We start from the raw sequence: 25,210 nt of genomic DNA, 5'->3' as shown, positions 1-25,210 counted from the left end.
TCATCATATCAGCCGATGGACGTTCATTGCAGGACATAAGCCTTTTGTAGAGAGTTCCAAACATTAAAAGCGTGAAAGCGTGTCCAGCGAATATTTCGCTGGGAGAAAGTGCAAACTAATATCAAAATGTCTTAAACAACATAACCCTAAAAGATATCCTGGTACTTTACTTAGGTATCAGACAACCTGCTCGCCAACTACCTCGAGGAATACGACGAGGTGCCGTGGGACGCGCTGCGCTACCTGTTCGCGATCATCAACTACGGCGGCCACATCACCGACGACTGGGACAAGCGCGTGTTGATCGCTTACATCAACCAGTTCTTCTGTGAGGAGGCTCACGACACGCCGTTTTACAGGTGACTGACGGAACCTGTTACGTGTGAACCCAACAGTCTACTAATAAACAAAGGTTTTGAGCGACTCCATTTAATTTGAGACCATTATTTTGGTTGAGACTTTACTTGGAGTCCTTCATTTTAGATCACGTTGAAAGCCATCATCAGGCTGACATGATTTCTCGGAATTCACACTTATAATAAAAGTTGCTTGCGCAATATTGACAATACTTTGCACTTTCATAAGTACCATCCTCAATTATTCTTGAAATTTAAGTTATGACAAAAAGAAAGACAAACTATTTTAATCGATCTTTAGATCTTTCACATTGCCAACAATTTGGTGAAGCGTTTGTGATGATGCTTGCTGAGGTTATTTTTTTTGGTCAATTGTGCTAATTGTCCAACTGTTCTCTATCAATGTATACAATGAAAACAAATGTCTGGCAAAAAGTGACAAAGAGGCACAGAAACACTGACCACATCGTAAGCAAGTTTTAGGTTTCATTTCCTGCGATTGAGGCCATATAGCCACGAGGTTTGTGAAATCATGGGAGGTGGTGGATTGCCAGTAATATGTTCCTATATTCTAGACGTCGTTAATCACATTTTGTTCACATTTTGTGACTAGACTGTCGAGTATCCCAGCGTACCACATCCCGCGGGACGGCAGCCTGGAGTCGTACCGCGACTTCCTGGACCTGCTGCCGGCGTACGAGCGCGCCGAGTCCGTGGGACAGCACGCCTCTGCTGACGTCGCTGCCTTGGCACAGGTACCTGTACTAATATCACTACTAACTACATTTCGTATCGTTATCAACCCATATTCGGCTCACTGCTAAGCTCGAGTTTCCTCTCAGAATGTGAGGGGTTAGACCAATAGTCCACCACGCTGGCCCAATGCGGATTGGCAGATTTCACACACGCAACGAATTAAGAAAATTCTCAGGTATGCAGGTTTCCTCACGATGTTTTCCTTCACCGTTTGAGACACGTGATATCTAATTTCTTAAAAGGCACACAACTGAAAAGTTGGAGGTGCATGCCCCGGACCGGATTCGAACCCACACCCTCCGGAATCGGAGGCAGAGGTCATATCCACTGGGCTATCACGGCTCTACTAACTACTAACTAATGTGAGTTCATTTGTTTCACGTTTAAACAGCGTTTTGGTCTGCAAAGTACGGTTGCTAGCAAAACTACAAGTGCTAAACACATGAGGCATAACATTTTCTTACGCAGATGGACGATATAAGACATTATCTTACCGGGCGATAGAAGTAACGTAGGGCGCCTCATCTGTTACTTCTTTTAGCTCTCATTCATTATTTTCTTTCTCTGCTTTCAGTACTCTAACCACCCCTAACCTACTATTTTATTATTATTTTCAAATATCCATAGGACGCGCGAATAATGTGCTCAACCCTGTTTGCGCTCGCTTCAACGGGCGGCGGCGGAGGCGGCGGGGGAGAAGATCAGAAGGTATAAAAACAAAAGAAAGACACTGATTAACACATAGTACATTTAACGTGACGAGATACAGAATATACACAAATTGACAACATGACAAATAAGGACATAATACTCACTCGCTATACTTTCGCATGTACTAAGTGTTTTACAGATAGCATGGGTACGATGGACGCCCGTTTCACCCTTGAAGTTTGCCACGATTCACGTCAATAGCATTTATTAAGAACGTCATACAAGCAACTGCCACCGTACCCCTGCTCTAAAAAACACTTTAACTTATTAATGGTCAGGTTTTTACGTAAGTTATCTTTAGGTCTTTTAAAGCTGATAACTCTGTCAGGTGGACGAACTGGCGGCAGAGATGTTGTCGAAGCTGCCGGCGCGCATCGACGCGGAGACGACGGAGCGCATGATGGGCCCCGAGGTGGTGATGCCCATGTGCGTGTCGCTGCTGCAGGAGATCGGCTACTACAACGCCCTCATATCCGCCATCGTCGCTGGGCTCAAGGTGAACAACTCCAGCAGGTGAACAACTCCAGCAGGCGAACGAGATGCCAGCCCGCCAACCAATCAACGCCCTACACCAGAGGCGGATTATCCGTAAGGCAAACTAGGCACATGCCTAGGGCGTGTAGTTACAAGGGGCGCGCGAGTTCAGAATTTCTAAATAAATAATGAAAATAACATATCGACGATTAATAACTAAATGCTGATCTATAATCTAAATCACTAGTGATATATTCATACCACACCATAATCTGTCAACACACATAAAGGCCTATTTCCCAGAGGGAGATTAGCGTGGGTCCTGGTCTACTAAAATCTAGGGTTTGATTATACAACGTCATCGTAATTACAAAAACAACTAGTTTTATGATGATGACTATTATGATAGCCATGTACAGGGGCGCCGATAAAGTGATTGCCTAGGGCGCTCTGGACCTTTAATCCGCCACTGCCCTACACTATCCATGACCAGTTGACCACACACGGTGTTATCAAGCTTCGAGGCATTTCCTTCTTGCCCATGTTAGGCTCGAGGAATCTTGCTTGGTCGTCTTCTTCCAGCCTTTTCAATGTTCAATTGTAAAATTAGAAATGTTTATTCCCGTAGGAACTCCGTCGTGCCATAGAAGGCTTGGTGGTGATGTCGGAAATGCTGGAGATCATGTACAACTGCATATTTGAGGGGAGAGTGCCGTCGTTTTGGCAAAAAGGTGGGTATTTCTTGCAGTAAGAACACTGACAGTGTACCTATGTTTTTTTTTTTATTCTTTACAAGTTAGCCCTTGACTACAATCTCACCTGATGGTAAGTGATCATGCAGTCTAAGATGGAAGCGGGCTAACTTGTTAGGAGGAGGATGAAAATCCACACCCGTTTCGGTTTCTACACGGCATCGTATCGGAACGCTAAATCGCTTGGCGGTACGTCTTTGCTGGTAGGGTGGTAACTAGCCGCGGCCGAAGCCTCCCACCAGCCAGACCTGGACAAATTAAGAAAATCTCAATTTGCCCAGCCGGGGATCGAACCCAGGACCTCCGTCTTGTAAATCCACTGCGCACACCACTGCGCCACGGAGGCCATCAAAATATAAACTGTATGTATGTTTATGTAGAATATAAACTGCCCAAAAATCGTTTGTACTCGGCTGGATTACTGCAGTAGTGCGAACTAAGCCTTATCCTTATCCTTAATGCAACCAATAAGTGGGTCTGCAATAATTGCTGTAACTTAATATTTCTTTATATTTTATTGTAACCTGTTGGTTTCCTGTTTAAATAAATATATAATAACTACTTCAATAAGTAACTAATTGATTTATGTTAAATTTATATTATTCAGAAGAGTAATCAACAAAACCTAATGCGGTTTAACGGGTAGATAAGGCAGATAGTTTAAAGCATATTTGTTATAATGAAATCGGACATGGATAAAAAAAATATCCCAAAAAGTAGAATAAGTAATCTAATAAATTTTTAATCACAGTCGTCAGGACTTCTAAGATGTGGAGTGCTTTGTGCACCTTCAAGGCTAGACAAGCTTCTAAGTATCATCTTCAACCAACTATTGACAACAATTATTATTATTTTTCGCCAGCCATACAAAATATATGCAAACTATCTCTTTATCAGCACTGTTCATATCTTTATATTATGTTTAGCTCGTCCTTCAATGAAGCCGCTAGGCGCATGGTGTCGCGAATTGTACTTGCGCGGGGCACATTTGACTGCATGGGCCAACGCGCCCCGGTCCCCTCCCACCCTGTGCTGGCTGCCAGCGCTGGTCGCGCCCACTGGCTTCCTGACCGCCGTGATGCAGGTATGGACTTCTTGAGAAACCTATTCCAACGCCAATTGTAAATCTAGACGCCCAAAAAACGACCTTTACGATCCTGTCGATGGCATGACCAGCGACAATGCTTCTCAGGCAACACAAACACAAGTTACACAGCCTCTTCGCCGGCGAAGATAAGGTCTCCGATATCTGACGTCACCCAAACGCGGGTTTTTTAACTCACGATCTCGGGGGCACCCGGACTGATACACTCAGGCAAAAACACCCTTTTTTGAACGGTCTTCTAAGCCGAGGTCCAAGTCTCAGAAGAGACGCCCTTAGAGAGATGTTCCGCCCATCTACTCTGCTTCAGCCTTTGGGCCCATTAGGTGATGCTTCTGCGCTCGCCCAAACCCCCGGTGACGCCGCTGAGGTCCTATTAAGAAGCTTACGGCAATAAAACGTTCAGAAAAAAAATTGCTTGTCTTAGGAATACTTAACTTAAAACTGTATTTTGTCTTATCGCCCCGAATCCAGGAGACGCAGTTATAAAGTTTTTTGTTCTCCATTCTTCATCTATGAATATAGGAGCTCTACTGGAAAAAAGGTTTAATCTCGCTTAAACTCCGCAAAAAGCTGCTGCGGTCTCTTAATATGACGTAAGAGTCCAAGAATATAATATCTTTCCCAATTTTTTTGTCGCTCTCCAAAACTTAAAACTGCTTGACCGATTTGTATAAACCTATTGCGCTACTTCGCAGACGACAGCGCGCGGTGAATGCTGGCCCATAGACACGCTGTGCTGGGAGTTCACTGTGCTGCCGCTGGAGGAGAGCGCCTTCGTGCGCCCGCCCCGGGACGGCGGCGTGTACATCAGGTGCAGTTGATAGAGTGCTGGCCATAGACACGCTGTGCTGGGAGTTCACTGTGCTGCCGCTGGAGGAGAGCGCCTTCGTGCGCCCGCCCCGGGACGGCGGCGTGTACATCAGGTGCAGTTGATAGAGTGCTGGCCATAGACACGCTGTGCTGGGAGTTCACTGTGCTGCCGCTGGAGGAGAGCGCCTTCGTGCGCCCGCCCCGGGACGGCGGCGTGTACATCAGGTGCAGTTGATAGAGTGCTGGCCATAGACACGCTGTGTTGGGAGTTCACTGTGCTGCCGCTGGAGGAGAGCGCCTTCGTGCGCCCGCCCCGGGACGGCGGCGTGTACATCAGGTGCAGTTGATAGAGTGCTGGCCATAGACACGCTGTGCTGGGAGTTCACTGTGCTGCCGCTGGAGGAGAGCGCCTTCGTGCGCCCGCCCCGGGACGGCGGCGTGTACATCAGGTGCAGTTGATAGAGTGCTGGCCATAGACACGCTGTGCTGGGAGTTCACTGTGCTGCCGCTGGAGGAGAGCGCCTTCGTGCGCCCGCCCCGGGACGGCGGCGTGTACATCAGGTGCAGTTGATAGAGTGCTGGCCATAGACACGCTGTGCTGGGAGTTCACTGTGCTGCCGCTGGAGGAGAGCGCCTTCGTGCGCCCGCCCCGGGACGGCGGCGTGTACATCAGGTGCAGTTGATAGAGTGCTGGCCATAGACACGCTGTGCTGGGAGTTCACTGTGCTGCCGCTGGAGGAGAGCGCCTTCGTGCGCCCGCCCCGGGACGGCGGCGTGTACATCAGGTGCAGTTGATAGAGTGCTGGCCATAGACACGCTGTGCTGGGAGTTCACTGTGCTGCCGCTGGAGGAGAGCGCCTTCGTGCGCCCGCCCCGGGACGGCGGCGTGTACATCAGGTGCAGTTGATAGAGTGCTGGCCACGCTGTGCTGGGAGTTCACTGATCTCTGTTGTTTTGGATTCCTAACATGCGTTCAATCGATGTATGTCATGAAGATAAATAGACCGGAAACCGGTAATATCGCTATTTCGTTGCGTTAGGTGGAAAAAGATGGGACTGGGACTACTCCGCCACCATTGGTTGACAATTCGCCTATTTCTTTCACGAGATATGTATCATCATATGCTAGAGATACTGGTGATCTCTCTGATGCTGATGATGTATGAACATAGTCCTCTGTGGTCAGGGGCCTGTTCCTGGAGGGCGCGAGCTGGACGCGCAAGGAGGGGCACCTGCAGGAGCCGCTGCCCATGCAGCTGCTGTTCCCCGTCACTCCTGTGCACTTCAAGCCCGTCAGGGCTACCGGACGGAAACTCAAAAGTAAGAGACGTCAGGGTGCATCCATCTGAGATGTGGGGCTCTGGGCCCCTTGTAGGTTTTTAAGGATATTAATAAAACACGACTTGGTTTGTGGAAGGTACGATGTATTCTATGTTTAAGTAAAATGGTCGTCACATCAATGGAATGTGCTATGTTGCACTTTTAAACAATAGAAGGCGGCTGGTGGCACACCGCGCGTTATTATAAATATATGATAAAACTTGGACTACACCGAGCCTCACTACACCTTCACCGTTTTTTTTTTTTTTTTTTTTTTGACTAAAATATAAAATCTTACAATTTATGTATGAAATGGAACTGTTCTGTTCTTATGCACTAACTTAATTTTATTATCTATTTTAATTTTTACGTTTGGTGACATATCTTCTATAACTGTATATGGACCTTTATATAAATTTTCCAATTTTTTCGTATCTTCCGTTCTCAACAAAACTAAATCATCCTTTTTATATTTTACTGGATTTATTTTAGTATCATACTTAATTTTTCTCAATTCTTTGCTATTTATTAAATTATTTCTTGCATCATTTTGAGCTTTCTGTAATCTATATTTTAGTTCGTGTGGATAACTATCAAAATTATATAAAGGTTCAACTTTTGATGTAAGATTATTAGGTAATACACATACATGACCAAAAACTAATTCGTGTGGAGTATATTTAGTTTCACTGTGTACTGTTGTATTATAAGAAAATTTCCAAAATGGAATCCAAGAGCTCCATGAGTTTGGGAACCCATTCGTTTGTATTCTTAGAAAATTACCTAAACTTTTATGTGTATTCTCTAATGCACCAATAGATTCATGATGGTAAGCTGTAGACAATAATTTTTGTATACCTAAAATAGTACAAGTTTCTTTCATGATATTAGAAATAAATTCACTGCCACAGTCACTAGCGACAACTGCAGGCACACCGTAAGTTAATATAAATTTTTCAACAAATACTTTAGCAATTTCATGTGCTGATTTTGTAAATAATGGATATGCTTCCAAATATTTAGTTAGTTCACATTGTATAGTTAAAATATATTTATAACCTAAATCATCCTTATCTATAGGTCCTACAATATCTAAGAATATCTTATTTAACGCTGAACTCGCTGTTGTTGTTACTGTAAGAGGTTCTTTAACATGTTTATGATGTTTACATTTTTGACATTTCTCACATTTCTTGATAAATTCTATAACATCGGCCTCCATGCGTGGCCAATAATAATATTTTTTAATATTATTCAGTGTTCTTCTAATTCCCGCATGACCACTAGTTGGTAATAAATGGAAATCATTAAGTATTAACTTCTTTGTATCATTTTCAGTTATTCTTTGAACATTATTTATTACGCAAAAGCGTAACTTATTTTTATTTTCACTCTTATCATCATTTATTTTATTCAACATTGATTTTATGATTTTTATATTAAAATCGTTTTTTATAATTATGAGCTCATTTATTTTTATTTCCTTACATAATTGTTCTAACTCTTTCAACAAGACGTCTCGCGCCCTCGCTGATAAAGAATTTAGTTTTAAACATGTATAAATCGTCAATCTTTCTTTAACATATACGAAGTTTTTATTTTTCGATACTTGTTTATAAAGCTTCTTATCTTTTAAAATATTAAATAGGTTTCTTTCATCGATGAATGTCAATTCCGTGTCATCAACTGTCTTTTTCAGTATTTCAACAACATTTGGGTGATCAGTCCTAATGTTATCTCCTTGAGAAATATCCGTGTTATTGTCTGAATTCTCACACTCTCTCGCTCTCTTAAGCTGTCCACGCGTCATTACATTAACATACTTCTCATTTTCACTCTTATCACTCATACCCTTCAACTCACTCGATTCCACAATCATTCGAGATAATGCATCGGCCGCTACATTACTCTTTCCTTTCACATATTCAATTACAAATTCGTATTCTTCCAGACAAAGTCTAAATTTCGTTAAACGACTGGTAGGATTTTTCATACCAAATAAGTATACTAACGGTTTATGGTCTGTTCTAATTCTAAACTTTCGTCCATACAAATAAGGTCTAAAGTATTTTACGGACCATACTATAGCTAGTAGCTCTTTTTCAATGGTTGGGTAGTTAAGTTCGGCTTTATTTAAATTTCTGCTTGCATAAGCAATCGGTTTACTATCTTTATTATATAATACACTACCTATAGCAAAACCAGAACTATCTGTTTCTAATATAAATTCATTATCATTCGAAAAATCTGGGTAGCTTAGTACTGGTGGGCTGATAAGAATATTTTTTAATTTATTAAATGCATCATCGCATTCAGATGTCCACATAAAAGTTATGTTTTTCCTACAAAGTTTATTTAAAGGTAAAACAATGCTAGCAAAATTATTGACAAATTTACGGTAGTAGTTTGCAAATGCTACAAAACGTTTTACATCATCAGTTGTTTTAGGAACTGGGTAATTTTTTACTACTTTTACTTTCTCTGGATCCGGTAAAATTCCACTATCTGAGATAATATGACCTAAATACAATAGTTCTTTTTTTAAAAATTCACATTTTAATGGATTTAACTTAAGGTTAACTTTTCTAAGTCTCTCAAATATTTTGATTAGATTTTTATTATGATCGTCTAAATTTCTACCTAAAACTATTAAGTCATCTAAGTATATTAAACATTTGTCATAATTTAAACCAGTCATAGCAACTGTTATTGCTCTTGAAAATGCACTTGGGCTTATCTTGAGACCCATTGGAAGTCTTTTCATTTGGTATTGAGCTTGGTTAGTTGAAAAAGCGGTATACTTCCTACTTTCTGGTTCTAATTCAATTTGATAATATCCCTGTGATAAATCTAGATGTGAAAAATATACAAAACCTGACAATGAATCTAAAATATCAGTTATATTAGGAAGTGGAAATTTGTCATCTTTAATACTTTCATTCAACTTTCGGTAATCTATAACTACTCTCCATTTCTTTTCACCTGTTTTATCTGCTTTCTTTGGAACTATTAATAATGGACTTGACCAATCACTACAAGTTTCTTCAATAATGTCATTTTTAAGTAATTCTTCAACTTGCTTTGTTATTTCTTTCTTTTGTGCAAAAGGTAACCTATAAGGTTTACTATATACTGCAGAAACATTATCTTTTAATTTAATATCTTGTTTATAGATATTAGTTACGCTTAACTTATCATTTGGCAAATGAAAAATATCACTGTATTTAGCACAAATATTTTCAATCGATACTTGTTCGTCTTCGTTTAAATAGCTTTGTAATTTTAACAAAGAGAATAATTCACGCACTCGATTGGCACTTACTGAACTAGACTTAAAATCGCTTACATAATAATCATCTGCATCGTGTATAATAGGATTAATATTTCTTAAAACTACTTTATCGTCTGTTGTATTCAATATCTTAATGGCTAAACATCCATTTTTCGGCGCTGAAATTGAATTGGCTATAAAAACACCATTTGTCAATTCAGAACTAACAATTACACACTCCTTATTTTTATTAGTTGGAATATACTTAATCACTTCGCACCTAGGTTCTATTTCTAACAAATCACTACAATTAAGACTTAATCTTACTATGCTAAATCTATTCCTTAAGGTTACACATTTATATCTATAGTTAACAATCCCACCATATTTTGATAGAAAATCTTGCCCTAAAATTCCAGATGAACAACAAGGTAAATCGTGAAAAACGTAAAATTTATGTACGAATTTCCTACCATAACAATAAATATCAAGATATATGAATCCCTCTGACATAAGACTTCCACCAACACCTTTTATTTCGAATCTATCTTTATTAAATTGTGGTTTTTTAACCAAATTATTTAAAGCACTGCGTTTAATTGCACAAAGCGACGCTCCAGTATCTACTAATAGATCTATTGTTCGACCATATCTTTGAAAATTAACCCAATTTAAACTGTTTCCCGAAAATATAAATTTAGGGACGAAAAAATTTTCCAGAAGTGTTTTGTTCTGTAGGTGTAACTGCAGATTCTTGAGAAGAATCGTTAAAATAGTTTACTTGCCTTTGATACCTGTACGGTCTTCGCGAATTACCAGAATGTCCACGAGGTACCGTGTTAGAGAATCTCGAGTGACTATTATATTGGGGTCTATTGCTATTATACTGGTTTCTAGGGTTATAATTTCCTCTGTTCCAATAATAATTATTTCTTCCGCGGAACGACAATAATGGCGGTTGAGTATATGATAAGGCCTCGTCCTCTGCTGCTCTTATAGCATCTTTTAAAGATCCATAATTACGGGCAGTTATGATAGTACCTAGTCTTTGGCTATTTAAACCGTCAGCGAATCGTTTTATTGCGATCCTTTCATTTATAGGACGCAATACTTCATATTTCGCAGAATCTCCCTCAGCTTGTGCTATAGTGAGATCTGCAAATAATTTTTCAATTTCTTTACCAAAATCTTTTATAGTATTATTCGCCTGTACAGCCGTCTGTAATTGGCTTTGTAGAGCACTGTCAGATTTTTTTGTAATTAAGTGTAGGCGCATATCACGAAGTAGCGTCTCTACGTCGTTATATGTCTGACAAAGACGTAACTTTGCATGTCGAGATAAACGCGTTTTCAAAATAAAATTTATTAGAAACGACTTACCCTGGTCATTTAACATTGAATCGTACAACTCAGTAGCGTCTATTAATTTTAATGTAGTTGTCTCGTCATCATTCATTTCCGGTAATAGGCTAGTGGCCGTCTTTAAATCAAAATTGACCTTATTCTCCATGGCTGGAATTGGTTCCTGCAATTTACATAAATTATAGATGTCCTTAAATAAACTTTCTATCCTAACTTTATTGTCCACTATATATTTTTGAGTTTCTTGATTGTATTCGTCCTCACTTAATTTAGTATGAATAATCCCTATTAAGGTAGTATAATTGTCATAACACTTTTTTGCAGCACTGTACTTTACTTTTAATATTTCACCTTTTCTTCTCGTAGGTCCTATTTTCACTAAATATGTTCTAATTTCGCTTAATTTTTCTACTAATATATTTAATTGTTCCAACGCCATCTAAGTCACGTAAGCACTCCCACGTGTGCATTTCTCGGAACTCGCGTGGGGTCGCGGCCTCAAATCTGCAATTGCGACACGTCCGGTCTGGATACACTCGCCAAATTCATTTCCCTTCTTAAAATATTTATGGATTTTTTATGACATTTTTTATAACAATAGATTATCACTCCGATTACAATTATAGCAAGCACAATTATTAATAATATTTCACTTAATGACATTTGCCCATGCTCTATCTCGATTTCACGTGCGTCTGCTTTTCCATTAGCATTTTGGGCTACCACTATGGTTTTTTCTTTTGAACATTTTCCTCCCATCTTGTGTTTTTCCTTTAGTTCTTAAGGCAGGGTCGCCATGAGATGTGGGGCTCTGGGCCCCTTGTAGGTTTTTAAGGATATTAATAAAACACGACTTGGTTTGTGGAAGGTACGATGTATTCTATGTTTAAGTAAAATGGTCGTCACATCAATGGAATGTGCTATGTTGCACTTTTAAACAATAGAAGGCGGCTGGTGGCACACCGCGCGTTATTATAAATATATGATAAAACTTGGACTACACCGAGCCTCACTACACATCCATTGAATGCCAAAGCCATCGGATGTCGACGACGTAGGGAGTTTGACGTTAAATCAAGTGACGTTATTTTTTTATTTTTTTTTATTTTATAGATTTATTTGTAATCAACAGCGTAACAGTAGGTACATAATTATTAGATTAAATAGGCTTAAAACTAAGGCCACAAAGATTACAAAATATACATATTATACAAAGCTACAATACAATTTCTTCGGGTACCTATATTAACATTAAAAGATAAAAGTGTTCTATAAAATCTTAACAAAATTTTGTAAGCGTGTGTGTATGTTTGCGTGTTTGTGTGTGTGTGTGTGTGTGTGTGAGTGTGCGTTCGCGCGTGTGTGTTAGTGTGTGTGTGTGTAAGTGTAAATTATAAAGTTCTGTGACTTAATCATATATGGAGTTTACACTGTATTCCTGTATCTTTCATTGCGATATTACTATAATCCGCGCAGTATGTCTTTCCCTTATCACGAGATATTATGTCGTTGACGCATATTAGAAGTTTGGTATCATGTGTCTGTGTGTGAGTGGGAGTCCCCCCCCCCCCCCTCCTTCACCAAACAAGTTGTTAATCAAAGTATTCTCTTCAGATCGCTACGTGTGTCCATGCTATTACTATCCGCTGCGTAAAGGAGCCTTCGTGGTGGCCATAGACCTGCCCGCCGGGAAGCAAACCTCGGACTTCTGGGTGAAGCGCGGCACCGCCATGCTCTGCACGCTGGCCACTTAACCCGCTCCCACCTAACAGTATGGAATACAATCGTTTTTCTTTACTACCTAACAGCTTGTATTTACGAAGTCAAACTGATACTTTGTCATTCTCTCTTTTGGTGTTGATCTTAGCATTAATTTAATTCCAATAAATATTAATTTTAATTTTTTTTTTCTTTTACTAAAGCTTTTTAAACAAATCAAATAAAATTCCCAGAGTTGTTGTTTCGTCGTCGTCGTCGTTATCAACCCATATACGGCTCACTGCTGAGCTCGAGTCTCCTTCCAGAATGAGAGGGGTTAGGCCAATAGTCCACCACGCTGGCCCAATGCGGATTGGCAGACTTCACACATGCAGAGAATTAAGAAATTCTCTGGTATGCAGGTTTCCTCACGATGTTTTCCTTCACCGATTGAGACACGTGATATTTAATTTCTTAAAATGCACACAACTGAAAAGTTGGAGGTGCATGCCCCGGACCGGATTCGAACCCACACCCTCCGGAATCGGAGGCAGAGGTCATATCCACTGGGCTATCACGGCTCTCATAGGTGTACCTTATCTTTAATTTGTAATGCAAAGGAAAAACCACATATAGTCTACAGAAACAAGTTGCACAAAATATAACAAGAGATGAAGGGAAGGTCTATAGAGAGATGACCTAGTGGAGTATGTAGGCCTTTAATAGCTTCAAATCATACAAAATCCAAAATTATGGAAGAGTTTCATGATGCACATCATGACATATTTAATTTTTATTCGTTACAAGTTAGCTCTTGACTACAATCTCATCTGATGGTTAGTGATGATGCAGTCTAAGATGGAAATAGGCTAACTTGTTAGGAGTAGGATGAAAATCCACACTCCCTTCGGTTTTTACACGGCATCGTAAGTCTAAGCTAAATCGTTTGGCGGTACGTCTTCGCCGGTAGGGTGGTAACTAGCCACGGCCGAAGCCTCCCACCAGCTAGACCTGGACCAATTAAGAAAAACTCAATCTGCCTAGCCGGGGATCAAACCCAGGACCTCCGTCTTGTAAAACCACTGCGCCACGGAGGCCGTCAAAAATGACAAGAGAGAGCAATTTCATGTTTTAAAAAAAAGCTAAGGTATATCGACTTAGCTCAAAATAAAAACCAATAATTTAAATTTCAATCAAAAATCTTTATTTACAACTTAGAACTAATTATTATTATTTATAAGTAGGTAGGCGTATTTAATTGTAATAAATCTAACAATTAATATAACGAATACAAATATTATGCATTTCATCTTAAACAGATAGTCAGGAAAATATAAATGATACAACTTTATTATACTCGTGTTTATAATAATAAACTTTTAACTAATATGGCACTTATATAATAGTGACTCTTTATATATAAAATGTGTATGTATGTTTGTGTAAATATACATAATATTATATTAGTAACTTAGGGTGTCTTTCCACCGAATATGTACGATGCATAGCGAATCAAATTAAGGCTAACCTTTCTTAGCCTTGAGTTTGCTCTATCAAACATTATCTTTTTTTGTGTTGGATAGTTCATTTATCAAATAATGCTATAGGCTTTAACATCACACTACTTCCAATGGGAAAGCATCAGTGGAAAATGTGGCAGAAACTGGAATAATTATTCCTTTTGAAAGTCTCCGTTTCGTGTTCTGCTTAAAAGTTTTGAGAAAATAGCTGTAGTTTTGCTACATGCGGCTCTTTAAAGTTAAGTACTTAATAAAACCTATTCATTACACAATGAATGAAGTAAGCAGAAACATATATGGGACAGTAAAAGAGTCACAGAACACAAAACACAAATTTTGAAAATTCTTGTCTGTTTATCTTTCTTGCCTCAGAATACAGAAAACTCCAAAATTGGTGTAATTTCACGAACAAGCGATTAGTAATTCTGTGTACCTATGCTGTGTGTTGTGATTGTTGACGGTATAATTTTTGGGCACAATGCGTGCTTTATAATGACAGCTGAACGTAGATTCTGGTGTTTTCTGTATTCTGAGTTTCTTGCTAAGCTCCGGAAGTGCTGGACGGATTTTCGTGCTGTTTTCTCCAACGTCCAAGTGACGTTTACGTAAACTACCGGATATCTTAAATGTAACTTGGGGCAGTATAATAATTATGGGCTTGTCACATTGATAGCCAAATTCACTGAAAATACCGATTTCCATGCAGACGACATCGCGGGCCTTTGCTAATTAGGAAATAAATAACTTAATCTCATTTGCGACTCTAACACCTTACTCCTCTTATATGTCACATTTCGTAGATTCAACGACCTCCTAGATGGTCCCTAAATCACTAAGTCATACTTTTTCCTGGTATCTTCTCGAATGGTATCTCCTCTTTACTCGTCTGTAGGGACATCTTCCTGCACTCCTTTCATAGGGTCCGTACTCACAGCTTGGCATAACACAGTCGCCTTGGGCGAGGCACACTCTGTCCCTCAATCCGAAGTGTTCTTTCCCTCGTGCTAGAGAAAGACAGTCGCGTTTCTTAGTGGTGTCAGGCCAATCGCAGACGCAGGAACAGATGCCATCTTTGATCCGGTTTCTGAAGAGCGCTGGACATGTACACCTGAATTTAAAAACAAAAATTAGGTAAATGAGTATAAATTCGGGGGAGAAGTATGAAAACCCTATGAGTAGGAAATAAATAGCATACTTAATTGGGAGTATTCTTGGAACAGTGTTCCTTATCTACACAATGTTGTGTGGGGCAGAACTTAAATCAACTTTTCCGAGAAGGTATTGACTTTCCCGGATATTCTCTGTCACAAAATCTTGACTACCTACTACCAAAAGAAATCGTATCTTCTATTTTTTTTGTTGCTTTACGTTAGTTACTTATATTCATCATCATCATTAGCAACCCATTTTTGGATAACTGTTGAGCATGAGTTCTGTTCAACTGTTCAGAATGAGAGGGGTTAGGCCAATAGTCCTCCACGCTGGCCCAATGCGGATTGTCAAACTTCACACACGTAGAGAATTTAGAAAATTCTTAGGTATGCAGGTTTCTTCACGATGTTTTTCCTTTCCGTTTGAGATACTTTACATATATGGTATGCACTGAATTTTTAACTAAACAGGGATGCAACTCTCACGAATATGTATTTGTCTTACCTGCGCAATTGAGGCGGTGACGTCTGTTCTTCATCTCTTTCTAACTTGGGTTCTTCAGTGGGCGCCCGCCAATCGTTCTGTCTATCTCTAATACCGTTATCTCTCCTAGCCAGGATTTCATCTCTCCTGTCTTCTCTGAAGTCTATTTTGGTGCGGGCAGTGCTCTCCGTTATAGAATCCCTGTTTACGCAACTACATCTTGTGTGATTGAAGAATAGCATTCGGGCTACGGTGAGATTGCGGTTGGCTTTTCCCAGCTGGAATGAATAACACATAACTCAGATAAAACGTTTACTCTAGCGCTTTGATCGACGATTCAGGAAGATTTTTGGGCAGCCTTAGGAAAATGGATATCAAAAAATGTATTTAGGACAACGAAACTAGAAATATTAGACAAGAATTAGTTAGATAATATGTTTTAATAACTGGAATCTCTCTATTACAGTTGATTTGTGAAAGCACGTTAAATTAATTCTCAGTCAGTCTTCATTAACATTTTAAAATGATCGTTACAGAGTTAAATATTATTACCTGAGAAAGACGTATCGTCAACCATTAGCGGCGGAAACTAAATCTTAAATCTCTCTTTCGACAAATAGACATATTGTCTCTTTAGTACTAACTAAAGAGACAATATGTCTCTCTCGTTATGAGATATCTTGTTGCGTGCAACGGGCCTAAGCTGTAGTACTGGTGAGTTTAAGGTTCAAATCCCTTCATATAAGGGGGTAGGTCTGTAGTGAAACATTCAAATAGACTGATGATGATGTTTACAATACGTGCAAGTTGAAATACTTACATAGACCGGTATCGCGACGAACTTGCCGTCGATCGGCGCGCACTCCTGGCGCTCGTCCTTGCAGCAGCAGGCGTCGGGCGCACAGCGGTGCAGCTTCACACACGGCGGCACGTAACTGGAACAAACATACAAGAGTTGAACGAAGTGGATGCCAGTTAGCTTTCCGAAGCACGACTGCGAAACCACCAACTTGAGCCAATTTAAAAATTATAAACCTAAATTTGATGGCTGGTGCTGGCCCGAACCCAGGACCTCTCTGTTGAGAACCACAGTAGTACCAACTGAGCCAGTGAGGGCTTGACTCTATGGCTGATAATACTGGGATACTTACACAGTGTCGGCTGCCGGTGCGAGGTTCCGCAGATACAGCCAGCGCGGCTGCGGCACCAGGCAGTCGTTGGAACGGAACACTTCGCGAACGTTCGTCAGCGCCGTCTTGCGGAGCGACATCCTTTCCTTTGGCGTGGCATGCGCTGAAATAGGACAGATGATGTGAAAGAAGTTATACGAGCATATTATAGTCATCATCAAATGGAACGTAGGTAGCTTAGAACTTTCTAGAATGTATAATAAGGAACAAGAAAGAATGGGAGGTAAAAGACTCGCTACGTTGGTGGTAGGTTGAATGGCAGGTATACCAGCGTTTACAAAATGAAAAATTCCTTCTCTAATATATCAAGGTAAGGCATGTCTGATGCCACTCAACATCGTCATTATCAGCTGATAGACATCTACTGCTGAACATAGGCCTCTAAGGATTTCCAAACACCAGGGTCTTGAGCCGCCAGTATCCAGCGGCTCCCTGTTACCCGCTCGATGTCGTCGGTCCACCTAATGGGGAATCAAAACTGCTTTACGGTGCGAGGTCGCTTTTCTAGCTTAATGTAATACCAAAATCCATCGGCTCTTCGAACGATGTGCTCCGCAGATTGCCACTTCAGTCTCCCGACTTTGTCACTGATTTTGGTACTTCTGCGTATCTCCTAATTTATGATTCGATCACCTGGAGATATCTACTCAGAGCATAGCTCGCTATATCGCTTGCTACGTAGCTCTGAGGTGTATACATTGTATACCTACTGTTCTATTTAATAGTTGACACAAAAGGCAGACCGAGTGAGGTCACTTGATTTTACAACTTCGTCATTAGCGCATTGTATCGGGTTTTACCTCTACTTCCTCTCTCTTATAAAGAGGGGAAGCCTGGCCCTGTAGTGGGTCATTAAATGATTATTTAACTTACAATCATCCAAAATCCTGGGGCGTTCGTTGGTTGCAGCGATGGGGTCGATGTAATCGATGGCGTCGAGCCTGGTGAAGGCGGACGGCGTGACCCCCACTATAGGGCGGCTGGTGGAGCCGGTCTCGTCCTCCAGGGGGTCCCATTCCTCGCCATCGTTGTTGTAATCTTCATTGTCGCGATCTTGTTCCTATAAACAAATAAGATGATTTTTATATCTAGAGATTTTGTATAGAGGTACCTAGTCTACCTATTAAGATATCTATACTAATATTTTAAAGAGGAAATATTTTTTCATTATTTGTTTGTTTACATTGAATAGGCTCTGAAACAACTAAACCGATTTGAAGTTCTTTCACTGTTGGGAAACTACACTATCCCCGGGTGCTTTAGGCTGTATTTTATCCACGTATTCCTACGAGAACAGGAACTGCTAGTACATAATAATATGATTCATGTTATAGCTATTTGGCTACAATTGATGGAACGATCAGATAGCCCATCTGATGGTAAGTAAAAGGAAAAACATCGTCTATGAACAAAATTATTGTCAGTGCTGCCATGTGTCCATCAATTAGATCAGGCGCATGAAGCATAACACATAGACCTTAGGTACTTTCCCGGAAGAGGCACATGAGGCATAACACTTAGGTACTTTCCCGAACATTACACATAATATTAGTCGAGTCCTTTTTAGCTTAACTAGTATTTCCATTTCCGCTCTAACTAATAAGTCAGCGTGTTCCACAATAACCAGGTTTCGAACCTGGGGAATCTCGGGTTAATCTCTATGGAGGTGTTGACGCTCTAATTGAATGTTAAGTACCTATTTCATAAACATTCAAACTTGCGCGGGAAGCAACCGCACTATTTTTATAAATACAACTTTGATTGATTGACTATAATCTATCTATAGGCAGGATATGACGAATGCTCAACTAAAAGCACTCGAAATCGATAAATCCGCTCGAGTGTGCGAGAAAAGAAGCAGGCGCTGCTCTCGTGCTATTTGCGTAGCATTCCTGGACGCTGGAGTATCGAATACCTACATGGAATTGTTTTGTAATTCGCCCGAGCCTTGAAACATTCGCTTTCCCCTTGTATAGCGGTAAGGGGAATTATCGATGACCGTCATGAGTATTTTTGTCCAAATCGAATAAATATTATACCTACGTAGTACCTACTGAGGATCGGTTACTGATGCAGCAAATATGGTATAAATATACCAACTGTTCGGTTATTGATGCGTTAATTTGGTAGGTGTGCCATTGATATGTGTAAAATAAAAGCATTGGAATTCCGAAGACAATCAGTAGAAGATTTATGATGTTTTTACACTAGATCAGAGAATTTGATATTGACAAAACCTTATCGATGTTAAGAGATAAATATGTAAACAAATAATATCCTTTTGGCACCACCCTGACACTACCATCTGGGGCAACCCCGATTTGATGAAAATTCACAATCCCGATTTGATGAAAATTCAAATTTCTAATGAGTATAATAAGGTTTTGACAATTTTGTTGTTTGTGACTATTACTCTTTCGGAAAATAGTCAATACAGAGAAGAACCAAGATAGGTCCCTAAAATAAAGCATTAGGTAGACGAAAAAGAATTTAAAAAAACAGTGCAGTTTTTTTTATTATTACTACTACACAGAACCACTATCATAAAGGTTGCTAAATATTAGGTACAGGGTGCCATGCCACTTGCCTCTGACTGATCTAAAGCCACACATAGTGGTACTATATTCTTTTGTAGAATGCGTACCTAACTAAGGTTTAATTGGTAGTTAACAAGTAAGTTGTATACAACAAGTTGTATTGAACGCAACGATACGGCTTTAACTTCAAGGAACATGACGCAATTGGCGTTCAAGTTGACTAATTTGATAAGAGTTAAAAACGATGAATTTCGAAAACCATGGTCACTTATTGGCTAATCCTATGTTTTGAAGTAGCTAGACACTTTGTGGGCTACGTAATATAGTATATTCACTTGCTTCATTAATTATACTACAGTTAGGCATAGTTTTATGTGTGTGTTTACTCAAGTGATTTAGCATTGCAATACGATACCGCGTAAACATTCAGATATTGAGGTAAAGGGCATGGTAATATTAAAAAGTCTAGTCTAGCAAAATATCAAGCAACCACTGTTTCATGAAACAGACTAACAGTGGAATTCATAGACGTTTTAGTGGCAACCCCAGGGGATCATTCACTCGCTGAGTGTCAAATTCTCAAACAAATAGAGGTTAAATTCGACACTCAGCGTGACTAATCCCCTAGAGGTGCCCCTACAACGTCTATGAATTCCACTGTAAGTGGGTAGGTATACCAAACGGGCCGGCAAGAAATTCAACAGTTATAATTCAGCAGTTATAATTTCGTAGTTCATGTCATTGTGTCTCGTGAATAGAGTGGACTGCATCCATGAATCTATGTTATTTACAGCATAAGCTATTAAGTGTGACTACAATCACACTTAATAGTGACGGAAGGGCAGCCCTAGCTTGACATTTGGTAGTGCAACACGACCGTTGACCCATGTGAACCCACAGTTCACTAAACAGCACCAGTTTGAGGTCAAAAGGAAAGTTTACTACTTCAGAGCTGACACGAGGGGTCACGGAAACGCAACACTAACTTTATACTACTCTATTTACAATGTAACGATTATCTAATATTCAATTGTTTGCATATTATGGTCCACCAACTCTGCTTCTGAGTTTCTTGTCTCTTGTATACCCAAAAGATGAGGTTATATTTATCTTTTTCCCTTTTGCCCATCATTCAATTTTCTGCTTTAGCGAGGATACGTTAGCTTTAAGCTAAGTATTTTCCTCCTTTATTGTTTTTAATCTATCATTTAAAGCTTCCATGATAGTTCTTGTTACTGTATCAGTTACTAATGGGTGTCTGTTTCTGTGATTCGGTTTTCATTATATTAAACTGTGTTTCTTGGACAATTCTTCTGACATGTTTTTAAAGCAATAACAAAAGGTAGAGAAACAAAAAAATCGAACAAACACAATTTACTTCTAGAGCTGAAATGAAACGAAATGAAATGAGGTCATATCCACTGGGCTATGACGTCTCTAATATGCTTCCTTTATTATACGCATATTTAATCTTTCCCAAAATGGTTTTGTAAACTACTAAAAGACAATTACAGCATTCCAATAAATATGATAATTGGTAGTTATTTTTATGTCATTAAAAGAACATAAATATCATTAATTATTTTTACAATTAAAAACTATAAATTTTATTAATAAGAAACCTATTTAACTGTATCTAATCTTATCTGTGTGATATTCGAGCTAAACAATTTTATATCCAGCCATTAAAGCTGCAATGAAATGAAAGTTCAAATACACTCGCGTTTCAAAAGCTATCTCTAAACGAAGATCAAAGAAATCGTTCGAAATTGGTCCAATTTATTCGCTTTAATACGCCTTTCAGTGGTTCTGAGAGCTATCTCGGTATATAAATCTTGGGTACTGGTTTATGATTGTGCCTGGACGTTTTAGAGTTCCGTATTTGTATTATTAGTACCTACTTACAATATCTGTTTTATTTTGACGGCGCAGTGGTATGCGCGCTGGATTTACAAGACGGTGCTCCTGGGTTCGACCCCCGGCTGGGCCTATTGAGGTTTTCTTAATTGGTCCAGGTCTGGCTGGTGAGGCTTCGGCCGTGGCTAGTTACCACCCCACCGACAAAGACGTACCGCCAAGCTATTTAGCGTTCCGGTTAGATGTGTAGAAACCGAAAGGAGTGTGGACTTCATCCTACTCCTAACAAGTTAGCCCGCTTCCATCCTAGATTGCATGATCACTTACCATCAGGTGAGATTGTAGTCAAGGGCTAACTTGTAGAAAAAAAACGCGTGATCTGTCACGCGTTTTTTTTGAGCTTTATCGACTCACTACCTCTGGTGAGTTATTCACTAAACTTGTTTTGCTACTCGGTAGCTTAGTGCCTATCCACGATCCAAAAAAAAATAGTGCTTTAAGCAATCTTCCCTTGTAGGCCCCCTTAAGTTGATTACCTAATCAAGTCAATTATCAAATTCAAAGCCTCAATAGCTCGGTGGTAAAGAGGCTGGATTCATCATCGAGAGGTGGTGGCAAATAGTCTTAAAAAAGTCTTTAAAGACGTTTCCATTAGTAGTAAATCTTGCAACGAGACAGTTAAAATAAAAGCTTGTAATAAAGAGACATTGTTCCCGTATTATGTATCCCAGTACATACAAGTAACCGGTCAGTAAAAGTTGATCCCTGACCATGCCTAACCGCAAAAACTAGAAATTATCCATGTAGGAGATCAAAACCACTGCGACGGTTCCCAGGCGAGAGCAGACCTCAAGCATTTGCTGTTTACTAAGTAGGTATACCGCATTCTTACTTGAAAGATGCGTTTTCTCATGTAAGCAATGTTTCATTGTGCCAATCCTAACCTAATAGGGTAACGGGGTACCCTAAAAACGTAATATCCTATGAATGAGCAACTGTTGAGTTTCTTGCCGGTATCTTCTCAGCAGAACCTGCCTTCCGAACCGGTGGTAGAATCTTTACAAATAGTCAACTGACGTGTCAAAAGTGCTTGTAAACTGAGCCTACTTGAAATAAATGATTTTTGATTTTGATTTTGATTTTTTGAATATTATAGACGTGAATGTTTGTTACTCTTTAACGCCGCTACTACTGAAGCGATTTGGCTGAAATTTACAATACAATACTTTTTATCCCAAATAAATCCTTCGATTCCCGAGATTTGCGAATATCTGATGATTTTGATAGTATGAATGTATATTACTCTTGCACGCCTGACTTACTGAACAGAATCACCTGGAATTTGAAGTAGAGATAGATTATACTCTGGATTAACACATAGGCTACTTTTCATCTCGGAAAATCCATGCGGGATTTGTGAAAAACTGAATTCCAGGCGGACGAAGTCGCGGGCGTCCACTAGTTAAATATAAAAAGTCGAAAGTGTGTATGCTTTTTACGCAAAATAATAAAAAAAATGGAAAAAATAAAACAATTCTAGAACCCAATCGTAAACTATTATCTAGGTCACATTCATAAACCTTGCAGATGTCCAATCAAAAAGGCTAAAGAATTTAATCAATATTGAGATAGGTCAATTGGGGTCCTATTGGGTTTTTATTTAACTACTTATTCTAAAAAAATCTAATTCTTATTATTATCAGTTGGGAAGTTTGTGGTATACCCAACGACCTTTTATTATACTATATCATAGGGTATACCCCGTGTTAGATGCACAGCACATCTATTAATAGAATCCTTTTCATGAAGGAAGTCCCGAGGCTAAAATCTGAACTGAAATTGACACCGCCTTATACAAATGACAATAAGACCGCCATTACCAAATTACAATGAGCGTCATTAAGACATTAGCGCCGCATCTGAAGGACATTTTTCATGAAAAGGACTTATAGGTACAGATTCATAGTAGTCTACTCCAAAGCTCAGTAACCCGCATTGTAGTAGCATGCTGGGTCTAAACTCCAAATATGATCCATTACCTAAGAATTTTCTTAATTCTTCTAAATGTGCGAAGTCTGCCAATCTCATTCTGAGAGGAGACTCGTGCTCAACAGTGAGCCGAATATGGGTTGGTAATGATAATGATAACGGCCAACTACTATAACCAATATGGGTTTTTAACGATGACTGTAACTTATACTTTTGCAATTCGGGGTCTATTGGACCCCACACCTTTTCTATTGGACCCCCACGCTTTTTTTAAACTATAAATTTTATACTTTCATTGCAGCTGAACTAGTGTCAAAAGGACCTCGTATAGAACGGAACCATAGATTTTATATTTATATTATGCATATTCTTCAAGTTAGTTATACTATTCACACGATGTTTTACTTAGCCACACCGCAGGTCTAACAAGGGTCACTTATACCCCGTATCACGTATCTCGAACGTGTAATGATGGGAGAACGCTTACGACCTGCAGAAAACCATTAAAAATAGGCTAGTAATGATAAATGCTCGTAGTGACATATTTTTAGAATATCTTTGCTCTGAAACGTACCAACTAGAAATAAATAAAAAAAAAATGAGAAGTTTGAGAAAGTTCAAAGATATTTTAGCTATTGAAATGTCATATGTTACGCAAAACTTTACGATTCGAGTGCGAAAATCATAAAATAAGATTTAAGAAGTGTTAAAACTACTGTTTAAAGTAAACGCTCTTGCAATTAAAAAAATAATAAGCCAACATATATGTACTTGTAGGTATTTACGTATATTTCAAGATTTTACAGAAATCATATCGCTATCAACCCACATTCAGCTCACTGCTGAGCTCGAGTCTCCTCTCAGAATGAGATGGTTTAGGCCAATAGTCCAGCACGCTGGCCCTATTTTATTCTTAGCTAAAATAATAGCTTAATTTCCAATTAAGCTTTAATAGTTCAAATCAAAGGGGCCGGCCTGAAATTATATTATTATTACATAATATGAATTTCATAATTTTTTTTCCGAATTAAATTTTTAAATTTTCCCGAGTATCAAGTTATCGTTGAAGTCAAGGTATAATTTTCAAAATGATTCAATACCTACATTTTCAGAAATGAATGCACTTGAAATATTATATACAGTGATTCAAGGAATCGAATGGAAATTCACTTTGTGTGACTTATAGACGGAGAGCCAGCGACCGCCAGGCCTTCGTCATTTTATAATTTTATAATAGACGAAAGTTTGTCAACTCATGCTCCTACCATAAGTAAATCGCTTGCCAAATAAAGAGCTTGGACCGTGGTGGTTTTGGGAGGTAACAGGTTTTAACGATCCAGACCTTCAAGGGTCTAAGAATAAAATATAATTTTTTAATATATATTTATCGGCTTATGAAAAATTATATCCCCATTTGCCAGACACTTGTCTTAATGGCAACCCTTTGTTATAGATCCTTAAAGTTTCAAATTAAATAGTGTTTTTCGAATGGTTGCCGCGAAGCTAAGTGACTAGCGACTGGGAATATAATTTCTCGTATTATGCAGAGAAAAACATGACAAAATTACACTTTATACTTAGACGGTTGAGGATCTGGATACTTAAACCTGCTACCTCCCAAAGCCATAACGGTCCAAACTACATAATTGACTACCGTACCTAATTATGGTAGGAGTATGAGTTGACAAACTTTCAGCTGTTATAAAATGACGAAGGTATGGGGTTCACCGGCTCTTAGCCTATTATATTATATCGTTCTACGAAACGCTTATTTAATTAAGATACAAGTAAGATACTCGTTAGTATGCATCTATCACTACTATATACATAACAAAGTCTCCCGTCTGTCTGAAAGCGCTATACTTAA

The 25,210-nt window shown here is 39.3% G+C and overlaps 3 protein-coding genes across 3 annotated transcripts in view; 1 reads left to right on the top strand and 2 right to left on the bottom strand.

Annotated features, from left to right (window-relative positions):
• The window catches only part of LOC112043205 (dynein axonemal heavy chain 2), a 65,119-nt gene extending 52,304 nt beyond the window's left edge, over window positions 1-12,815 (top strand). The window contains exons 73-81 of the mRNA XM_052883583.1: window positions 175-359; window positions 970-1,111; window positions 1,740-1,820; window positions 2,152-2,319; window positions 2,926-3,028; window positions 3,976-4,133; window positions 4,850-4,965; window positions 6,151-6,284; window positions 12,532-12,815. Coding sequence (XP_052739543.1) covers window positions 175-359; window positions 970-1,111; window positions 1,740-1,820; window positions 2,152-2,319; window positions 2,926-3,028; window positions 3,976-4,133; window positions 4,850-4,965; window positions 6,151-6,284; window positions 12,532-12,671 — 1,227 coding nt within the window. The 3' untranslated portion in view covers window positions 12,672-12,815. The remainder of the gene's footprint in view (window positions 1-174; window positions 360-969; window positions 1,112-1,739; window positions 1,821-2,151; window positions 2,320-2,925; window positions 3,029-3,975; window positions 4,134-4,849; window positions 4,966-6,150; window positions 6,285-12,531) is intronic.
• On the bottom strand, window positions 6,368-11,926 carry LOC128198350 (uncharacterized). The gene has a single exon (XM_052883335.1). The coding sequence runs from the start codon at window positions 11,354-11,356 to the stop codon at window positions 10,253-10,255; it is 1,104 nt and encodes a 367-aa protein (XP_052739295.1). The 5' UTR covers window positions 11,357-11,926; the 3' UTR covers window positions 6,368-10,252.
• A 981-nt stretch (window positions 12,816-13,796) lies between the features above and the next one.
• The window catches only part of LOC112043209 (uncharacterized), a 29,589-nt gene continuing 18,175 nt past the window's right edge, over window positions 13,797-25,210 (bottom strand). Inside the window, exons 2-6 of the mRNA XM_024078517.2 lie at window positions 17,834-18,020; window positions 16,922-17,063; window positions 16,591-16,705; window positions 15,792-16,048; window positions 13,797-15,243 (exon numbers count right to left, since the gene is read on the bottom strand). Of these exons, the coding sequence (XP_023934285.1) occupies window positions 14,973-15,243; window positions 15,792-16,048; window positions 16,591-16,705; window positions 16,922-17,063; window positions 17,834-18,020 (972 nt within the window). The 3' untranslated portion in view covers window positions 13,797-14,972. The remainder of the gene's footprint in view (window positions 15,244-15,791; window positions 16,049-16,590; window positions 16,706-16,921; window positions 17,064-17,833; window positions 18,021-25,210) is intronic.

The sequence above is a fragment of the Bicyclus anynana genome, chromosome 9 (assembly GCF_947172395.1).
Source record: "Bicyclus anynana chromosome 9, ilBicAnyn1.1, whole genome shotgun sequence".
NCBI classification, from domain to species: Eukaryota; Metazoa; Arthropoda; class Insecta; order Lepidoptera; family Nymphalidae; genus Bicyclus; species Bicyclus anynana.
Note: the sequence above shows the minus strand (reverse complement) of the source record. Positions and strands in the feature narration are given on the sequence as shown.

Bases quoted from the DNA above. Each gene is read 5' to 3' on its own strand.
- LOC128198350 (XM_052883335.1), bottom strand. From the start codon at position 11,356: ATGGCGTTGGAACAATTAAATATATTAGTAGAAAAATTAAGCGAAATT.